The sequence below is a fragment of the Pristiophorus japonicus genome, chromosome 11 (assembly GCF_044704955.1).
Source record: "Pristiophorus japonicus isolate sPriJap1 chromosome 11, sPriJap1.hap1, whole genome shotgun sequence".
Taxonomy (NCBI): Eukaryota; Metazoa; Chordata; class Chondrichthyes; family Pristiophoridae; genus Pristiophorus; species Pristiophorus japonicus.
In genome coordinates this window covers 311,893-334,352 of record NC_091987.1, presented here as the reverse complement: position 1 = coordinate 334,352, position 22,460 = coordinate 311,893, and the positions used below count along the sequence as shown (strand labels likewise).

The 22,460-nt window shown below is 43.6% G+C and overlaps 1 protein-coding gene across 5 annotated transcripts in view; it reads right to left on the bottom strand.

The window, feature by feature from the left end:
* The window catches only part of LOC139275951 (C2 domain-containing protein 2), a 111,946-nt gene that overhangs the window by 29,342 nt on the left and 60,144 nt on the right, over positions 1-22,460 (bottom strand). For all 5 annotated transcript variants that reach the window (XM_070893192.1, XM_070893190.1, XM_070893194.1 and 2 more), the window contains 7 exons: positions 19,105-19,203; positions 17,056-17,172; positions 13,973-14,096; positions 13,227-13,335; positions 10,544-10,608; positions 7,660-7,781; positions 1,912-2,083 (listed from right to left, as the gene is read on the bottom strand). In XM_070893192.1, the coding sequence (XP_070749293.1) occupies positions 1,912-2,083; positions 7,660-7,781; positions 10,544-10,608; positions 13,227-13,335; positions 13,973-14,096; positions 17,056-17,172; positions 19,105-19,203 (808 nt within the window). The remainder of the gene's footprint in view (positions 1-1,911; positions 2,084-7,659; positions 7,782-10,543; positions 10,609-13,226; positions 13,336-13,972; positions 14,097-17,055; positions 17,173-19,104; positions 19,204-22,460) is intronic.

The window sequence follows — 22,460 nt, the reverse complement described above, 5'->3', positions numbered from 1 at the left end:
CCTCAAGTTAGGAGACCAAAACTGTACACAATACTCCAGGTGTGGCCTCACCAAGGCCCTGTACAACTGTAGCAACACCTCCCTGCCCCTGTATTCAAATCCCCTCGCTATGAAGGCCAACATGCCATTTGCTTTCTTAACCGCCTGCTGTACCTGCATGCTAACCTTCAATGACTGATGTACCATGACACCCAGGTCTCGTTGCACCTTCCCTTTTCCTAATCTGTCACCATTCAGATAATAGTCTGTCTCTCTGTTTTTACCACCAAAGTGGATAACCTCACATTTATCCACATTATAACCTCCACAAGAAAAGGAACACTCAGGTGCATGCACCCATTAAAAATGATCTTGGTCGGTTGGTCCTGAAAGGGACCTTTTATTGACATCTTCGATGCTTTTCAGACCGGGAGGTCGTTTTAGGACGTTCGGTCATCGTCTTGATGACATTAGCTAGCAAGTACTCAGTGAACTAGTGCACACATGGAGACCACATGTAGGTTGTCATCAGCTCCAACCTGCCCACTGAGATGTGTTGCAGGAGACACCTCATTCCTCCACTCGGTGTCTCAGGAGGCAATCGAATGGAGAGCCAAACTAGACACCCCGTTATAAGCTTTTCCCGTCATACAAAACAACCACATTAAAAATAGATTTAAAAACTTAATCAAGGCCTGTTCCCGATCTGCAGAATTGAAGATCTGTGGCACACAGTGAACAGGTGTGAGCAGGCTTCAAAATGCTGAGCTCCTCATTGCAAGGATGCACCTGGAACTGCGCTGAGAACATTAAGCGGAGCTGCATCTAACCGTTTACAGGCTGCTCAGGCATGGTTATTTAGTTCATACATTTACTTAAAATAAGTTTTGAACATTGTTGGAGGAAAAACATTAAAAAAAAACACATTTCCATCTATAAATAAAGTCGTCCAGCAATAGAAAAAAGGCCTCCAATTGACCTCAAGACTCAGCAAGTGCACTGTACAGCCTTAAGGAATGTACTAAGTTGCACTTTAGCAAGCAGATACTACATTGTGCATTCCATGGTATAATGCTCCTGATCCTACAGAGTAGTTTGCCCTCCAACTTACCGTGAGCAACACTGCAGAAGATCTGCTACTGTATGCCTACAACTGGTGTCCATACTCTCGGCTTAGAATGGAGGAGGAGAGACAGAAGTAGACAAGAGATCCCAGTTGTGCTCGCTGTCCACTGACTCCTGGTGAAGTGTGGGTGGGGATCTCCGGCCAGGATGGGATGAGGTTCAGCTTGGAATTGCTCAGCATTAGAATGATCTTCTGACACCCATTGCCAATCTTCATCTTCAAATCACTTAGACGAGGAAGATACAGTATGGTGCGCCCAGCATCTGTGGCACCACACTCCTGCAAGTTGATGCCTCCATAGGAGAAGGGGCAACTTTAAAGATTCCAGCAGCACGCTGAGGTACAAAAGAGTCATAGGAACAGGAATAGGGCCATTCAGCCCCTCAAGCCTGTTCCACTATTCACTTAGTTAATAACTGGTGTATCTTAACACCATTTACTCACCTTGGTTCCAAATCACTCAATATCCTTGCTTAACAAAAAAAAACTATTTCAGCTTCAAAATTTTCAATTGACCCCCAGCCTCAACACCTTTTTGGAGGAAGAGAATTCCAGATTTTCACTACACTTTCTGAAGAAGCCCTTCCTGACATCACCCCTGAAAGGCCTTGCTCTAATTTTAAGGATATGCCCAATTGTTCTGGACTTTCTCACCAGAAAAAAAGAGAGAGAAATGATCTACCCTAAACTATATCCTTTGATCATCTCAAACACCTCGATTAGATCACCCGTTAATCTTCTATACACAAGGGAATGCAAACACTTGGATCACAAGTGACAACGACTTCAGTCAAGGCTTTCACTACCTGAAGGAGTTCCACAAGGCTTCCCATCTGTTCGAGGCTTGGTTTTCACAGCAGTTACCGTGGTAACAACAGTGCCACAAGGCATGACTGTTCGATCTTTTTCCACTTTCTTTGCTGGAAACAGCTTGGGAGATTGCTGGAATTTAACTTCATTAGGTTCCATGTAACAGAACTGAAATCAGACAAAGATTATGGTGTTCACATTTCAGTATTATGACAATGCCTCTTAGAACATAAGAACATAAGAAATAGGAGCAGGAATAGGCCATTTGGCCCCTCGAGCCTGCTCCGCCATTTAGTAAGATCATGGCTGATCTGATCTTGGGCTCAGCTCCACTTCCCCGCTCTCTCCCCCTAACCCTTCGGTCAAAAATCTGTATCTCCACATTAAATATATTCAATGTCCCAGCTTCCACAGCTCTCTGGGGCAGAGAATTCCATAGATTTACAACCCACAGAAAAAATTTCTCCTCATCTCAGTTTTAAATGGGCGGCCCCTTATTCTGAGACTATGTTCCCTAGTTTTAGTTTCCCCCATGAGGGGGAAACATCCTCTCTGCATCTACCTAGTCGAGCCCCCTCAGTATCTTATGTTTCGATAAGATCACACCTCATTCTTCTGAACTTCAACGAGTATAGACCCAACCTACTCAATCTTTCTTCATAAGTCAACCCCTTCCATCTCTGGAATCAACCCAGTGAACCTTCTCTGAACAGCCTCCTATGTAAGTATATTCCTCCTTAAATAAAGAGACCAAAACTATACGCAGTACTCTAGGTGTGGCCTCACCAATACCCTGTACAGCTGTAGCAGGACTTCTCTGCTTTTATACTCTATCCCCCTTGCAATAAAGGCCAACATTTCATTTGCCTTCCTGATGACTTGCTGTACCTGCATACTAACTTTGTGTTTCATGCACAAGGACCCCCAGGTCCCTCTGTACTGCAGCATTTTGTAATTTCTCTCCTTTTAAATAATAATCTTTTTTATTTTTCCTGCCAAAGTGGATTTCACTTTCCCACATTATACTCCATCTGCCAAATATTTGCCCACTCACTGAGCCTGTCTATATCCATTTGCAGATTTTGTGTCCTCCTCACAACTTGCTTTTCCACCCATCTTTGTATCATCAGTAAACTTGGCTACATTACACTCGGTCCCTTCATCCAAGTCATTAATATAGATTGTAAATAGTTGAGGCCCCAGCACCGATCCCTGTGGCAGCCCATTAGATATCATTTGCCAACCGGAAAATTACCCATTTATCCAGATAGACAATCTGCTATCCATGCCAATATATTACCCCCAACCCCGTGAGCTTTTATCTTGTGCAGTAACCTTTTATATGGCACCTTATCGAATGCTTTCTGGAAATCCAAATACACCACATCCACTGGTTCCCCTTTATCCACTCTGCTCGTTACATCCTCAAAGAACTCCAGCTAATTTGTCAAACATGATTTCCCTTTCATAAAACCATGTTGACTCTGCTTGATTGAATTATGCTTTTCCAAATGTCCTGCTACTGCTTCCTTAATAATGGACTCCAGCATTTTCCCAACGACCGAGGTTAGGCTAACCGGTCTATAGTTTCCTGCTTTCTGTCTGCCTCCTTTTTTAAATAGGGGCGTTACAGTTGCGGTTTTCCAATCCACTGGGACCGCCCCAGAATCCAGGGAATTTAGGTAGATTACAACCAATGCATCACTATCTCTGCAGCCACTTCTTTTAAGGCCCTAGGATGCAATCAGGTCCAGGGGACTTGCCCACCTTTAGTCCCATTATTTTACCAAGTACTTTTTCTTTTGTGATAGTGATTGTTTTAAGTGCCCCCTCCCAATAGCCCTGGATTATTATTGGGATGCTTTTAGTGTCTTCTACCGTGAAGACCGATACAAAATATTTGTTCAAAGTCTCTGCCATTTCCTTGTTCTCCATTATTAATTCTGTAGTGAGTCGCATCCTCTAAGGGATCAACGTTTACTGTAGCTACTCTCTTCCTTTTTATATACCTGTAGAAACTCTTACTGTCTGTTTCTATATTTCTTGCTAGTTTACTCTCAATCTACCTTCTCTCTATTATTTTTTTAGTCGTCCTTTGCTTGTTTTTAAAAAGTTGCCCAATTCTCAGGCTTCCCACTAATCTTGGCCACTTTGTATGCCATTGTTTTCAATTTGATACCATCCTTTACTTCCTTAGTTAGCCACGGATGGTGATCCCTTCTCAAAGTCTTTCCTTCTCACTGGAATATATTTTTGTTGAAAGTTATGAAATATCTCCTTAAATGTCCACCGCCACTGCTCATCAACCATCTTACACTTAAATTTATTTTCTCAGTTCACTTTAGCCAACTCTGCCTTCATACTTTGTAATCTCCTTTATTTAAGCTTCCATCACACATCTAGAAGCTAGATCCCAAATTCAAGATAGGAGGGGGGAGATTCAACTGTGAGTTCAGAGTATCCTTGTGAACATTTGCTTTATGCCAAAGCTCTTTGCCTAGAATGCATTTGAGAGCAGTAGCAGAGAACAAGGAGTTTCTTCATCTGAATTCCCTTGAAAAAGCTAAACTTGAACTGGGCCCTCCCCATCGCTCAATAATTTTATCTAGCAAGTGCCTGACCCATACTGACCAAAGTCTCAGATTTGCCCCCGGCCTGTGCCTTTTAAAGTAATTGGTTGGAGGTTTAGAGGGGATTTACGGGGAAACTTTTTCACCCAGAGGGTGGTGGGGGTCTGGAACTCACTGCTTGAAAGGGTGGTAGAGGCAGAAACCCTCACCACATTTTTAAAAAGTGCTTGGATGTGCACTTAAAGTGCCGTAATCTACAAGGTTACGGAGCAAGAGCTGGAAAGTGGGATTAGGCTGGATAGCTCTGTCGCCCAGCATGGACACGATGGGCCGAAATGGCCTCCTTCCGTGCTGTAAATTTCTATGATTCACTTAATGTCAGCCAGGATAGCAGTAGGGACACTACAAGTAGTCTCAAGGCCAACTGGTTGGAGTGGGTGGAAAAAAGCCAACGATCACTATTGAAAATGCACATGCAGACCTTGGGTGAGGGCAGGATAGGACTTAGCGGTAACACTTCTTCCTTCCAACCTCCACCCCACCCTCCCAGCACACCAAGTGCGCAGCTGAATAGGCTGCCGACACTCCCCCATACATAATGGGCTCTTGGTCAAGGCAACCATGACCTGTGGAACCCAAACAAGTAGTCAATCCTTTGAGTTAGGGAAGGGAAGAAAACAGTGAGAAACCGCACACACACACACAATTGTATTACCTTCCATTTATTCCAGTTGTTTTTAAAGGAGGAAATAAAGTAGTTTAAACAGCAAGAGCAGGCAACAGGCAAAACCAAATAGGAGCACAAGTGTAAACCATGTGAGAGAGAGAGGCATTTGTGCCTTTTGATGCAGGTCGCCATCATTGTATTGGTGAGAACTTTACACATGTACAGATCAAGACTATCTGGTCCCTTTTAATCCGGTTGTGTGAATTTGATCTTGTTGATGGATACTTTCCAACAGTGAATTAATTACACAACCATGATACATACTCCGAATAATCCGGTAATCAGCTACAAGAGGCGTGTGCAATAAGAACTGGACAAATAAAAGTAATCTTGCTGTTTTCAGTAATCTGCTTAAGTTTATGGCATCAACAATTATTTCATTGATCTGTTGCATATATACAATTAAAATTTCAAAATAAAAAAAAGAGGCACTTAAATTACAATAGCAGGATTGCTTAATGAAAAGGTAAGCTCTGAATAGTAATCATGACAAGGCATTGGAATACTGTGGCATTTTGGAGCCTGATGTGTTGAGTAGGGGGAAATGAATATTCAAACCTGTATCTGCATCATTGACCTTGGGCGGGTAGTTAGATTCAAATGCAGCAGTCCCAAATGTTTGTTTTAAATAAAACCTAGGTTAAAATCCAAAGTTCCCACAGTTGAAAACCACAAGAGAAAAGAAGATTGATAAATCAGGAATTAGTGACAGGAATCAAGCCATCATTTTAAAACACTGTTGATTTAAAAAAAATATTTGGAGGAAGTCAAGATTGAGGGAGGCAAGGGATTTCCTAAGTTTTGAAGATCTGGAAAAGATTCAATAGGGAAAAGATGCAACATGCCTTAACTGTAATATAGAGAATAAGGAATGTGTTGTTGAGCTGAAGTGCTTCATTGCAGGGAGAAAAATTGGCACTGCACACCCAACACCCTTCTTTCACACATCCTAATTGGCAGATTGCAGGGTATTACTAGAGGACAATGCTCTGCTCATTCTTTCCATACTATAGTTCACTTTGTTCTCAGCAACTCCTTTCCACCAGTTTCCCCATCAGCACTAATATTGATGTCAATATTTATCCCTCAACATCACTAAAACTGATTATCTAGTCGTTACCATATTGCTGTATGTGGGAGCTTGCTGTGTGCAAATTGGCTGCAGCGTTTCCTAGATTACAACAGTGACTACACTTCAAAACTACTGTATTGTCATCCACACCAGGAGTACTATGCAGTTTTGGTCTCCTTATCTAGGAAGGATATACTTACCTTGCAAGTGGTGCACCAAAGGTTCACTAGATTGATTCCTGGGATTGGAGGGCTGTCTTATGATGATTGTGTAAAATGGGCTGATACTCTGGAGTTTAGAAGAATGAGGTGTGATCTCATTGAAACATACAAGATTCTGAAGGGGATTGACAGGGTAGATGCTGGAGTGCCCAGAACTAGGCGGCAATCTCAGGATAAGGGGGTCGGCCATTTAAGACAGAGATGAGGACGAATTTTTTCACTCAGAGGGTTGCGCATCTTTGGAATTCTCTGCCCCAGAGGGCTGTGGATGCCGAGTCCCGAATATATTTAGGACCGAGATAGATAGATTTTTGAAGTCTAGGGGAATCAAGGGCAGATCAGGCAGGAAAGTGGAGTTGAGGTCGATGATCAGCCATGATCTTATTGATTGGCAGAGCAGCCTCGATGGGCCGTAGGGCCTACTCCCACTCCTATTTCTTATGTTCAGCGCTTTGGGTCGTCCGGTGGTCGTGAAAGGCACAATATAAATGTAAGTTTTAAGCTAGAAATATTTTCTTTCCTCCAGCTCTTTGTCCGTTACCAATAATGGTCTACAGCCAAGCACCGGCAGCCGGGATCAAGTCTTTGAAACCACTTAGGAATTGGACCCCCGTTACAGCGGGCTGGAGCTTGGGTTAGAAATCCAGCACATACAAATAAAACTAAGACAGTGACAACTGCTAAGATGCTAATAGGAAATGGGAATGGAGAAATGTCAGTACTGATGCAGTTAGGAGCCGCTCTTGAGGTCAAGCCAGAGTAAATGGAGTTTACCTCTATCCTCCAACCAGGAAAATCTTGACCTGGGAGTGATCGTTATCAACCCTAGGTTTCCCAATGAAAAATATCCCATCCCCAGCACCAACATCCCTCACCTCGAGCACAAAGATATTTTATTTTTCCAGAGGATGGCTAGTCACCTTCAAACATAACCCAATAACTATTTGTACGTATAATCGGATCGGAGTTCACTTTGAAATAAATTGATTTTGCTTCAGGTTGGCCATTTTTTATTTGGTTCAGTCACAATCCAAGACAGGAGAACAGTACGGGTCAATTTGAATAAAGGGCATAAAATCCCATTTTGAAAATACCAGGACTCCCAAAGAGATGCAGAACTCGGGATCGAACACACAGTTTGTGCTGATTACTACCTCGGCTGTGATGGATCCTGAACTATTCCCGTTGTGTGTGTTGGCCAGGTGGAAGCTTTGTCTCCCGCTGGGCTGTTTCTTGAACAGATCTATAGGCACCGTCACCTCACCGAGGACTGCATCTATGGTAGGAAGTAATAGGATCAAAAAAAAATTTTATACTCTCAAAATATACACAGTGAATCAGTCACAATCGGACAATAAGCCAACCTTTTAGGTGGGGCCATTCATCAGACCTAATGAACATTTCCACCATAAATCTCTGCTAACTGACCGGCTATGCCTTTCCACTTTTTATTTTTACAAATATCAAGCGAGATATATTGCTATTTGAGATATCCAAGTTTGCTGAGGACATCAAGTTAGAAGGTGCAGTTAGTTGTGAAGCTGGGATCAGGAAGCTACAAAGGGTCACAGACAAGATTAAGTGAAAACATAGAAACATAGAAAATAGGTGCAGGAGCAGGCCATTCGGCCCTTCGAGCCTGCACCGCCATTCAATGAGTTCATGGATGAAAATGCAACTTCAGTACCCCATTCCTGCTTTCTCACCATACCCCTTGATCCCCCCTAGTAGTAAGGACTATATCTAACTCCTTTTTGAATATATTTGGTGAATTGGCCTCAACAACTTTCTGTGGTAGAGAATTCCACAGGTTCACCACTCTCTGGGTGAAGAAGTTTCTCCTCATCTCGGTCCTAAATGGCTTACCCCTTATCCTTAGACGGTGACCCCTGGTTCTGGACTTCCCCAACATTGGGAACATTCTTCCTGCATCTAACTTGTCTAAACCAGTAAGAATTTTAAACGTTTCTATGAGATCCCCTCTCATTCTACTGAACTCCAGTGAATACAAGCCCAGTTGATCCAGTCTTTCTTGATATGTCGGTCCCGCCATCCCGGGAATCAGTCTGGTGAACCTTCGCTGCACTCCCTCAATAGCAAGAATGTCCTTCAAGTTAGGAGACCAAAACTGTACACAATACTCCAGGTGTGGCCTCACCAAGGCCCTGTACAACTGTAGTAACACCTCCCCTGCCCCTGTGCTCAAATCCTCTCGCTATGAAGGCCAACATGTCATTTGCTTTCTTAACCGCCTGCTGTACCTGCATGCCAACCTTCAATGACTGATGTACCATGACATCCAGGTCTCGTTGCATCTCCCCTTTTCCTAATCTGTCACAATTCAGATAATTGTCTGTCTCTCTGTTTTTACTACCAAAGTGGATAACCTCACATTTATCCACATTATACTTCATCTGCCATGCATTTGCCCACTCACCTAACCTATCCAAGTCACTCTTCAGCCTCATAGCATCCTCCTCGCAGCTCATACTGCCACCCAACTTAGTGTCATCCGCAAATTTGGAGATACTACATTTAATCCCCTCGTCTAAATCATTAATGTACAGTGTAAACAGCTGGGGCCCCAGCACAGAACCTTGCGATACCCGACTAGTCACTGCCTGCCATTCTGAAAAGTACCCATTTACTCCTACTCTTTGCTTCCTGTCTGCCAACCAGTTCTCAATCCACGTCAGCACACTACCCCCAATCCCATGTGCTTTAACTTTGCACATTAATCTCTTGTGTGGGACCTTGTCGAAAGCCTTCTGAAAGTCCAAATACACCACATCAACTGGTTCCCCCTTGTCCACTCTACTGGAAACATCCTCAAAAAATTCCAGAAGATTTGTCAAGCATGATTTCCCTTTCACAAATCCATGCTGACTTGAACCTATCATGTCACCTCTTTCCAAATGCGCTGCTATGACATCCTTAATAATTGATTCCATCATTTTACCCACTACTGATGTCAGGCTGACCGGTCTATAATTCCCTGTTTTCTCTCTCCCACCTTTTTAAAAAAGTGGGGTTACATTGGCTACCCTCCACTCCATAGGAACTGATCCAGAGTCTATGGAATGAGTGGGAAAAACCGTGGCAGATGGAGATCAATGTGGAGATGCACGAGACCAGCCACTTCTGATCGAAGAAAGGCAAAGCGGAATATTTTCTTCATGGCGAGCGACTAGGAACTACGGAGGAGCAAAGGGATTCGGGTGTCCATGTACACAAATCACTAAAACCTAGCGCACAGGTACAAGTCATCAAAAAGGCCAATGGATTGTTGGCCTTTTTCCAAAGGAAGCTGGAATGCAAAGGGGAAGAAGTGATGCTCGAGCTGTACAGAGCCTTGGTCAGACCCCATCTGGAGTACTATGCTCAGTGTTGGGAGCCGTACCTCATGATACACACATTTCCCTTGGAGGGGGTGCAGTGCACACTCACCAGAATGATACCAAAGTTTAAAGTGTTAAGTTATGAGGACAAGTCGCATAAATTAGCCCGCATTCCATTTTAGACGGTTGAGGGCTGATCTAATCAAGGTCTTTAAAATGGTAGATTCATTGGGAAATATACAGAGAGTCCAGAACAAGGGGACATCATCTTAAAATTAGAGCTAGGGCATTTAGGGACAGTCAGGGAGCACTTTAAAAAAAAATGCACCGTGGATAGAGGAAATCTGAACTCTTCCTCCCCCAAGTAGGCTATAGAAATTTTCAAGACTGAGATAAATGGCAAGGGTATCAAGGGATATGGAGCAACGGCAGGTAAATGAAGTTGAGGTACAGATCAGCCGCAGCAAGGGGCTGAATGGCCCACTCTTGTTGCTATGGAAATGAACTGAATTTTTTCAGCAAAAAAAAACCACCTGAACTGGAGGTTCATGCTGTGGAGCATCATGCAACAAACTGAACGTGTAAATTGTCCAATTTAAATGGTTTCATGTATCAGAGCACTTAATCTCACGTGATGATGAATGTTCAATTACAGAAATAATTGGTGGGCACAACCCTAACGATGGTGTCAGCTACGCACTCTCTGAGGGTCTTCCATCCTCCAAAATCTGCATGTGAAGTTTCTTCGACTTGGCACTCAACTCGCTGTTGGAAAAAAAGGGGATAAAATTAGCTGCCGATTCCGGCTTCTGATGTACTTTGCAGCGCAATTTTAAATTCCCATCCAACCCAGATTAGACACACGCCTCCCTCCAGTCTGACAAAACTCTTGAGCATTCTACGTTCCTCCTCCACTGCCTTCGACCTACAGCCATTTAAACCGCAAGCTCTGGGATTTCCTCCCAAACCCCTCTACCTCTTTCAAGACTGCTTGAAACCTACCTCTCTAACCAAGCCCTGTCCTGATGTCACATTCTTTTGTTCGGTTTCAATTTTTGCCTGTTTACACGTCTGTGAAGTGCCTTGTGATGATTTACCATTATAAAAAGGCGCTATATAAAATGAAAGTTGTTGTAATGTACCTTCTGAAGAGCTGAAATTCAATGGCAATGGGCTGGATATTAGCCCGGAGGGGAGGGAGGGAGCGAACAGGAGCTTGGCGGGACCTGTTTTGAGGTCCTGCCAAATTGAACGGTAGGACCCGATTACCATTTTTCGTCTCGGTTTCCCAGCCGCAGTCAGACAGATTGAGGCGCTGGCTGGCTGTCGGGCAGGTTGGTCTTCGGCACCAGGCTGCAGCCAGAGAGCGGAGAGGAGGGAGGAATCGGGAGACCTCGGGGAGATCGGAAGGGTCGGTGGTGGGGGAGATAGGAGGACTGGGGGAGGGTATGAAGCAGATAAGCTGGATCCAGCCTCCTGGACCTCCCTTTAACCAATGGGTTACCAGAGGCCTGGGAAAACTCAGCCGGACAGGGTTAAACTTTAAATGGTGGTTAATTCTGAGGCAGACAGACTCATTATTTTAAAATGACCAACCAACTTGTGAGCAGGCTGGTTGTCGCCCCCATCAAAACCAAAAGTGGGCCGGTTTCAAATAATAATAATTATTATTTTTTTTTTTTTTTTTTTTTAAAACATGCCACTCGACCAAACCCATCAGTTTTGGGGGCTTAAAATTTCTCCCCAATGACATCTTGTGCTGCTGCATCAGGATTCCTCTCCTTACCCCTGCCCCTCACAAATAGGTCAACTTTGTACACATTTAAAAACACACGCAATCAGTCTTTGTTACATCCTTGGAGAAAAGCTTTACGAGCTGAACGTCCAGATTTTACAGCTTTGTATCACTGATGGAATTACATTGCTCCCCTCTTTGCTTGCTATTGCTTCCTCTGGCTGACATCGGTTGTTGGACAGAACAGATTTTAACGCTGAAATTCGCCTTCATAACATTAAACCCCCCCAAACAGGAAAGGAAATAATAAAAACATTCGCTGGAATTTCTAACTAAACCATAAATGCCTGCACAAGATCAAACAGCAGAATCCTCCCCAGGGACAGCAACAGGAGAAAGACCGACAGAAATACTAGACAATTAAACATTTTCTTTTTCTTTAATTGCAATGTTAAAATAAATCATGACGAGACTCAGATTTACTTAAATTTTGTGGAATACTAAAGTGCAAGAAGGTAACCTTCCTAAAACCCTAACGCAGCAGATTATAACGTGGCGTTTTCTGTATAATGCCAAATGTATATTACCATCACATTTTGTTTCTTGAAAATGAATTAAAGCCAGATAAGCAAGTAAGAAAGATGATTTGGTGCGGGGAAGATAAAAGGTACATACCTCACCTAAACATCACCAAAGCTATGGACGAGAACAGCACACCACCATAGAATTACCACCGCTCAGCAGTCAGTCCCCAAGATCACACACGAGCCAAGTCACTGCATAGCTCACACACACACACACACTGTACAGAACCAGAAAGCAATGGCAACAAAGTACAGTATAATCAAAGCCATTTTTGATTGATCCCATATCATCATCATAGGCAGTCCCTCAAAATCGAGGAAGACTTGCCTCCACTCCTGAAGTGAGTTCTCTGGTGACTGAACAGTCCAATACGAGAGCCACAGACTCTGTCACAGGTGGGACAGATAGTCGTTGAGGTAAGGGATGGGTGGGACAGGTTTGCCGCACGCTCCTTCCATTGCCTGCGCTTGATTTCTGCATGCTCTCGGCGATGAGACTCGAGGTGCTTAGTGCCCTCTCGGATGCACTTCCTCCACTTAGGGGCTCCCAGATGTCAGTGGGGATGTTGCACTTGATTAGGGAGGCTTTGAGGGGGTCCTTGTAGTGTTTCCGCTGCCCACCTTTGGCTCATTTGCCGTGAAGGAGTTCCGAGTAGAGCACTTGCTTTGGGAGTCTCGTGTCTGGCATGCAGACAATGTGGCCTGCCCAGCGGAGCTGATCGAGTGTGGTCAGTGCTTCAATGCTGGGGATGTTGGCCTGGATGAGGACGCTGATATTGGTGCGTCTGTCCTCCCAGGGGATTTGTAGGATCTTGCGGAGACATCGTTGGTGCTGGCAACCTGTGAACAGGTCAAATGTCCAGAGAGAGACACCAAGACCAGGCAGATAAGAGTATAAAAATACTCATGTAATGGGCCTTTTGAGAGGGGATATTAGGAATTTAAAATTACCTCAGACAAGGCTACTTTTGAACTCAGCAAACCTCAAGAGCAAAGCAACAGCAACAAGAGCAAGACAGTGAAAAATTAGGGTCTGCTTTTAAAAAAAACTACGCAATACTCACAACACAAACTGCTGGTCCCACAAGGGGTTGGAAATGCTGTCCATCACTGAGCTGGAAACTTTCTGCACTGGATTGTCCAACTCTACAACACAGTATGGACGGATATCCTCTGTGACAATACCAAATACATTCAACATTAGAAAAGACTTGCATTTATATAGCGCCTTTCACAACCACCAGACATCCCAAAGCGCTTTATAGCCAATTAAGTTCTTTTTGAAGTGGAGTCGCTGTTGTAATGTAGGACACGCGGAAGCCAAATTGTGCTCCCACAAACAGCAATGCGATAATGACCGGATAATCTGTTTTTGTGATGTTGGTGGAGGGATAAATGTTGGCCAGCACAATAAATCTAACTCTACCGTCAGTGACGGCAAAACAGAAACATTTGAATAAATTGCTGCTTAGAATTAATTCCACGAGATCAGAATTTTGTATAACGTTAATTATTAATCCAACATTTTTTTTTAAAAACTTCCTACAATTTTAAGCAAGATTAATATCCTGATGGTCCTAATACTCAAGTGTAAGCAACAAATGGTATTGAAACAGCCCAACATCCTAATTCAGTCGGTCAGTCAATAGGGCTTCAGTAATGCACAATTTGGAAATTTTCACACGGCCGCACAGCTGCTGCATTTTATCAAGCATTTCAGTAAAGTGTAACAACAGGCGTGCGTTCTACACAGCATCCCATCTGGTAGGACCCGACTGTACCCAAATGACATGAGGCTGGGTGGGGTTACCTGCAAGATCAGGAGCAGCAAGATCGTCCACTTTAATGATCTTCACAAGAAGTTTTCGCTCGTGAGCTCTGGGTGGTTTGGGAGGTGAGAAGATCGGTGAGGATAACTCTATACTTGGTAAATTCTAAAGTGGGAGGGGGAGGGGGAAAAACATTACACAAGGCAAGAATGAATCAATCTGAGCAGGTACATTGCAGCCCAGCTGATTATATATTGACATTAATGGTTAAGTTTAGCATACAAGAACTTAGTGGTTTACCAAATAATAAAACCGCCCATTGATGTCCAGTAGGTCTCCATAACCTGGTGGATTATTTTGAAGGCAATTGAGTAGTCATAGTGTACACCAGATACATACACAATTCTTACAGGACTTGACAGGGTAGATGCAGGGAGGATGTTTCCCCCGGGCTGGAGAGTCTAGAACCAGGGATCACAGTCTCAGAATAAGGGGTTGAGGACTGAGATGAGGAAAAATGAATCTCTGGAATTCTCTACACCAGAGAGCTGTGGAGGCTCAGTCATTGAGTATATTCGATCGATAGATTTTTGGATGTTAAGGGAATCAAGGAATATGGGGATAGTGCAGGAAAGTGGCGTTGAGGTAAAAGATCAGCCATGATATTATTGAATGGCGGAACAGGCTCGAGGGGCCAAATGGCCTACTCCTGCTCATATTTCTTATGTTCTTATACATGTAGAATTAAAGCAGATAGGCATGGGTGATTCTTTCAATAAAGACTTTGTCTACGTAAAGTCAATAAAAGCATCCATTTATTGGAAGGGGTTTAATCACTTCCTAATAGGACATTCTCCCTTCCCCACTTAGTACTATTTCTCCTGCCTGTTAAGGCACCCCACTTCAGATTGCCCTTCTCTGAAGCGATTGCTGAGTTATCCTCAGATGCAATACTCTCACCGAGCACCTCCCACGGAAACACAAAGATCAGCTTCATTCGCTCTCATCTTCAATGATTTCAACTTACTCCCAAGCTCTCTTTCTATGACTTATCTGCTCCCCAGTCTCACTCAACAGCCTTCCATCACAACCCCCTTCCCATTATTGCAAACTCCTTGACCTCGCATAGCCTCATCACCTCCAAAGATCTCGATCTCCAATAAGGATATGACCACTTCCTTGTCTTCCTTAAACATGCCCCTGCTTTTCTCCTTCCCCACCACCCTTACCCCAACTCACTGTGGGGGGGGGGGGGGGAAAAACACACACAAATCCCTCACAAAGTCACTCAAACTTCCTCTCCTCCATCCTGTTGACCTGCTCCCTCACATCAGCTTTCAGCACCCTCATTCCTGCCAAACCACTCAGAATTTCCCACTGTTGTTGTCTCCTGTGTCCAAGAGCAACAAATTGCACACAACTGTCTGAATCATTCATCACCAGATCTGGCTTACACATGTTCAGCGCTTTTTTTTTGTGGTCATCAAGCAGAGAACTGAACTAGTCAATGCTCTCCTTGCTGGAACCCCTTCATCCAACCTCCATGAACTCCAGCTTCTTCAAAACACTTGGTACACACACCCTGTCCAGCACTAATCCCACTTGCCCAGCACCCGTCCACACGCATTTACATTGGCTGCCCAATCAACAATTGGTGAAATTTAAATCCCTCCATGGCCTCACCTCTATCTCTGCAACCTTCTCCAGTCCTACATTTCCCCACTTTCTGTTCCCAACTGTCCTATCTTGTGCCGATCGAGTCTTCCTTCTCTCCCTCCAATCCCACCCTCAATATTGGGGACAAGGCCTTCACCTACCTAGTCTTGCTCTATGCAATCCCCTCCCTAATCCCCTCTGCCTCTCTACCTGCCCTTTTTTTTTTTAAATAAAAAAAGTAAAAGCCTTCACAAAACACACGTGTTTGGAGAATATTTTTTGCCTTCTCTCCTGTTCTTCCACTCCTCCTCCTTCATTCTATTAAAATATGTGTTTACCTTTCAGTTCTAAAGAAGGGTTCTCTCTCTCTCTACATAGGAACAAGAGTAGGCCATTCCACGATTCGAGACTGTTCCACCATTCAATGAGATCATGAACTGGACTGTATCCTAATTCCATTACCCTTGTCTAGCAAACATCCATTAATCTCAGATGAAACAATTTTTAATTGAACTAACATCTATTGCATTTTGTGGGGAAGAGTTCCAAAACTTCTACCAGCCCTTAATCTTCTATATTCCAGGGAATACAAGCCTAGTTTGTGATCTCTCCTTGTAATCTACCTCTTGGTACCTTGGCAACATTCTGGTGAATCTGTGCTGCAGTCCTTCCAAGGCCAATATATTCTTTCCAAGGTGTGGTGCCTAGAACTGATGTGGTCTAACCAGGGCTTTGTATGGCTGCAGCAAAAATTCTCCCCTTTATATTCTAACCCTCTAGTTATAAAGGTTAACATTCCATTAGCCTTTTTGATTTGCTGAATGTGTGTATTTCAATCAGTTTCTCTGTTTTATTAGCTGCAGATTGGTAAAGAGCTATGGGCTGGATGTGCATAAAGACATTGTATTGCATGGATGTCGTCTAACAGTATAAACAAGGCTCGATTTTACACCCATTCCACACAACGAACATTCGTAGAGTTATAGGCAAATATGAATTGTGGGGCTTCGTAATTCCAATGCATTAGGCTAAACAGTAAAAAAAAAAGTAAGGGCCTCACAGTGGGGATATTCACTTTAGAAATCAAGACAATGCAACCCACACCAAGTTCTGCTCACCCATCACCCTTGTGCTCACTGGCACACGTTGGCTGCCGGTTAAGCAACACCGATTTCAAAATTCTCATCCTTGTTTTCAAATCCCTTCATGGCCTCGCCCCTCCCCATTTCTAATCTCCTTCAGCCCCCCACCCCATTGGTGGCCATGGCTTCTGTTGCCTAGGCCCCAAGCTCTGTAATTCCCTGTCTAAACCTCTCCGCCTCCCTTTCCTCCTTCAAGACGCTCCTTAAAACCTACCTCTTCCTGCCCTAATTATCTCAGTACTCCTGTGAAGCACCTTGGGATGTTTCGCTATGGTAAAGGTGCTATATAAATAGAAGTTGTTATTGTTGAAAACCTTCATACTCACATGGTTTTCCTTTAAAGGCCCAGCCTTCATAATCAGCAAGACCATGGGACGGGCAGAAGTTAACATGTCCTGTAACAACGTATAGATAGTCTCCAGGTCTGCATCCTCTCCATCTGCCTAATTAAGATAAGAAATGAGAGAGAAATAGGCTTCAAAATATGGTTGTAAGTGGTCAATTCACAGGGCACAAGCACACAGCCAAGTCTAGTCACTTCCCTTTAATAGGCAAGTTTTAGTAGATCCCCAGCAGGTGTTGAATGATTAGGATCCCATTCAGTTTCACACAACTGACTGAATTGTGGAAATGGGGGAATACATATTTGTAGAAAAGTACCACCATCACTATATCTTTAACAAGTTAGCCAGTTAAAGGCAACTGCAAACAAAACATTATTGAGAGTTGTTCTGTAATGGGACAACTTGTAGAAGTTGGAGAGTTAAATTGCACAATTTATCATCTATTTACATTTTCTCTAGAAACGAGAAGGCTGAGGGGTGACCTAATAAAAAGGTCCTTCAATTTATGAAAGATTTTGATAGAGTAAATACAGAGAGTGTGTTTCCACTTGTGGGGAAGAGCAAAAGTAGAGTGAGTGGTGGGAATGTGGAACTCGCTACCACGGAGTGGTTGAGGTGAACAGTATAGATGCATATAAGGGGCGGTTAGATAAGTATATGAGGGAGGATGGAACAGAAGGCTATGCTGATAGAGTTAGAGGAGGAAAGATGAGAGGAGACTCGAGTGGAGCATGGACTGGTTGGGCTGAATGGCCTGTTTCTGTGCTTTATGTAATCTTCAACAAATACTTAACATTTCTCTAGCCTAGAATAGTTGCAGAAAATAAGAACATACTGTGTAAATCTCTCCATCCAGTATTTAGTCCTTCAACTCATTTTGCAATATTGAAGCCAGCCAGACTGACTCAGAAATTAATGCCAGCCGGATGATTAACAGTAATTCCCTGTTCTCTATTCCTATTTCCTCTTTTAGTAACAGAAGTGTCAACATAGGAGACAATTCCGTCATCTTGCCTGTGCTAATTTAGGCCCTGTTCTCTTCCTCAACAATTTATCCACCTTGATTGATGTATTCAGTTAGTTACAGCTTCTTCCCTCCCCTCCCCACTGAACAAAAATGCATTGCACAGGGCAAGAACATTTTAACTTTGTGCTTTATACATGCTCAGGGTATGAAAACAATAGGAATATCTACATTTGTCCATTTTCTTAAGCATCAAAGTTGAAAATAGTATAATCAGCTTTTAAATAATTGTATGCAGCAAATAATTTACAAACACTCCCTACTTCTAAACTTCATTTTAATGCCCAATATGACAAATTATACAGGGCTTGTGTTTATGGTCCATTACTTACAAATAACTTTGCATGGATGTCACCATTCAAACTCCCACCTCCTAGAACTCAAAATGGCCGACTTGGCCAGGAATTAGAAGTGGCCCCATGGGTTCTACAAGACTGGAGCTTTAACAGCAGCAAAAATGGCACTGCAGAACTGTACAAGTTAACCAGTTCCCTTTCAGAAATCACCAGAGCAGTCCTAACTCCAAATCGAGCTGGAACACTATGAGTTTGTTTCTCATACAGTTCAATACACATTGCAGCCAGCTAGCACATCACATTAAATACAGAGGAGAACAAGCACAATTTAACAAACAGGTGACTGAATGGGTCAGCACAATGGCCAAGTGCATTACCTGGTGTGAAACCAAGTCAAATGGATCACATGACCCCAAGTTGATTTCGAGGCTCTGCAGGGTTCAGCTGGTCAGGAGTGCAACAAATGGCTTCACTGCCCATGGCCTTGGTGGGAGGGGCCCACAAAATGAAGCAGGGTTCCTATTCACGATCACTATCAGTTACCCCAGCTGGAAAATGCTTGGCTTTGGACAGGGTCAGGGTCAGTTTTGCCAAATAAAAACGTGGACTGGATATCTGCTTTCCATCTTCTACACTCAGGATGCCAAAGGTGGAAAGTCATGAGACAAAGCTGGAAACACCAAAACATGAACAATTCAGTCAGTCACTCACCTTTCTTACTCTGGGTGTCACTTTCAAATTTAAGCTTTGAGAATCCACAAAACTCCAGGTGACTTGGACAACATCAACTTCTTGAATGTGAATCTCCAGCTGCAGAAACAGGCAAAGTTACAAAAGGAAGAAGGTTTCTCCTCCCTCCCCACCCTCCAATCATATTCCAATTTCAGACTCAGTTATACTACATGTAGCAGTCCAACATGTTTAAAATGACGTGGGACTGGTAGGCCCAACTTATCCCGTGAGCTTTGCAGTGTCCAGATGCCACAGTGTCAGTTGTGGATCAGTGGGTAGCGCACACTCGCCTCGGAGTCAGAGGTTGTGGGCTCACGTCCAATCCGGGGACTTGAGCACCAATAAAAAAATCTAGACAGATACTCCAGGGTAGTGCTGAGGGAGTGCTGCACGGTCAACATCACAGATTATCTGATCATCATCACATTGCTGTTTGTGGGAGTTTGCTTCTGCGCACATTGGCTGCCGTTAAAACAGTGACTACACTACAAAAGTACTTCATTGGCTGGAAAGTGCTCTGAGACGTCCGGAGGGAGTGAAAGGAGCTATATAAATGTAAGTCTTTCTTTCTGTTTACATGGTAATTAAAGTCATGAATTACATTCTTTGTGACTGTGGTTCACTGCCCCTGCTCGCCCTCTCTACAACCTTTGTCTAAGGATAAGGGGTAAGCCATTTAGGACCGAGATAAGGAGAAACTTCACCACCCAGAAAGTGGTGAACCTGTGGAATTCTCTACCACAGAAAGTTGTTGAGGCCAATTCACTAAATATATTCAAAAGGGAGTTAGATATGGCTCTTATGGCTAAAGGGATCAAGGGGTATGGAGAGAAAGCAGGAAAGGGGTATTGAAATGAATGATCAGCCATGATCCTATTGAATGGTGGTGCAGGCTCAAAGGGCCGAATGGCCGACTCCTGCACCTATTTTCTATGTTTCTATGACATGGTCAAGCACACTATCCTCCTTCAATGCCTCTCCTCTGTTGTCTTGACTTAGAAGGACTGGCCTTGCTTGGTTCCAATCTTGCATATCCATAGCAAAACCATCTCCATCAATGGCCTCTCTTCCCAGCCTAACAATCATCACAGAAGCACACCCCCTCCCTCCCCCAATCTTGGTTCCCTCCTCTGTCCATTGGCAACATCATCTCCAGATGGGAGAGAGCAACTTCCACATGTACGCTAATGACACCCAGCTCTAATCTGTATCTCGATCGCACCACTGTCTCGGTTGCCAGACTGCTTGCCCAACGTTCAGCTTTGGTGAGCTGCAATTTCCTCCAACGAAACACCGAAAAGATTGAAGTCATCAGCCTCAGCCTCCAATGCCAACACAAACTCAACAGCAACCCCAGCCCTGGCCACCATCTCGTGCTGAACCAGAATCTCGACCCCAAGCTGAACTTCAAATCCCATATCCTCTCTTTCACAAAAGACTTCCATCAACTCCATAAGTATCTCAGCTCGCCGATCACTGAAACCATCAGCCATCCATTGGACATCTCCAGACTCAAGTGTCCATTGTTTCCCTACCCTGCCTCCCATCCTCCACCCTCGGGAAACTTCAGTTCATCCCAAACTCTGCTGCACGTATCTACTGCAGGATCAGCCATTATCATATTGAATGGCAGTGCAGACTCGAAGGGCCAAATGGCCTACTACTGCTCCTATTTTCTACGTTTCTACTCCTGCAACATCCTGGTTCTTGAATCCCTCCAGGGCCTCATCACTTCCATCCCTAGAGCCTCCTCCAGTGCTAAACACCCCCCCACAAACCCCAATGCTAAAAGTTGTTCCTCTGACTCCAACTTCTTGTCCCTTCCTTGTCCCACCATTTCCTTTGACCGCCTACTCAAGAATTCCCTTCCTGAACCCCTCTGTGTCTACACTTTCCCTCCCCTCCTTTAGGGTCCTCCTTAAAACCCACCACGGACGAAGATTTTGGTCACACCTCCTTTGGCTCAGTTTCTATTTAATTTTAAACTCAAGCTGTAGTAGTAGTAGTTGTCTTTCTGCCTGTTTATCCACCGTGGTCTATAATCTAGCTATAAAGATATAAAAGATGGAAACAGGCCGTTGGATCCAACCATCGTGCCGCTTATCCTCCGCGAACTGTAGTACTAATCCCATTTCCCTTTGTTCCCTTTTCGCTCGACCACCTAACTAACCTATTCTCAATGTTGACATGGTTTCTACTTCAATCGCCAACTTTGGTACTGCAGTCCAGTCTCAGAATCCTTGTGTAATTGAAAAAAAGTTACCACTGCTCACTGTCCTAAATCTTATATCCACATCCCCTCAACCACAGGAAACAGTCTGCTTCCATCTACTCTGTCCTACCATTTATAATTGTAAACCCCTCTATCAAATCACCCATAATCTCTTCTGTTCTAATGAAAATAGCCTTAGTTCTTCTTCATTCTTTGCATTTGTTTTTCCCTCATACCAGGCAGCATCATAGTGAACCTGTGCTGTACCCTCTCTATTGCCTCAACAGCCTTCAAGGGTACAGCCCAAAGCTGCACACTGTACTACAATTGTGGTTTTGCTAAGGTTAAATATACATTCACCATTACATCTCCACTTTTATATTATATACCCATTCCTTTAGCTATTTTTTAATGGCCTTACTCATTTGCGCTGCTGCTTTTAATGTGTAAATCTGAACCCCCAAATCCCTCTGCTCTTCCACATAACCCAGCTTGATCCTGTTCTATTTCTTTATATTGTGTGTTTTATTTAAATCAAAAATGTATTGTCTCACACAGATATTAAATTCCATCAGCCTCTTTTTTTTCCTCATTCCACCATCTCATCAATACCCCCTTTGCAGCTTCCTTTGATCCAGATTTACTATGAATCCTATTTTAATATCTTTGGCAAATTTGAACACCACTCCCTCTAGCCCTATATCCAAATCATTGACATACAGCAAACAGAAGCAATCACAGTATAGAGCTAACTACTTTGAACCACTCAAACAGCCCTCAATTGCTCCTCTCTAGTCCCTTTCTTCTAACCAACTATTCTGTAATACAAGTTGCTACCCTTCCCAAATCCATACTATTTAATCTTCTCCAATAATCTCCACTGTGGTACTTTGCCCAAGAGCTTCTGAAAGTTCCAAGTACTCCCTATCCACCACATCTCCTCCAAGAACTCTCAAATTTGTCAAGCATGATCTTCCTTTCCAAAATCCACATTACTTTCTGGTCTATCCACACACCTCTACTATTAGTCACATATCACAGCGCAGGTCTAAAAAGACCTAGCTCTGTCAAGCCCGTGTGGTGGCTGATGTGCAACGGTCACCACACGTTAAAAAAAATCCTG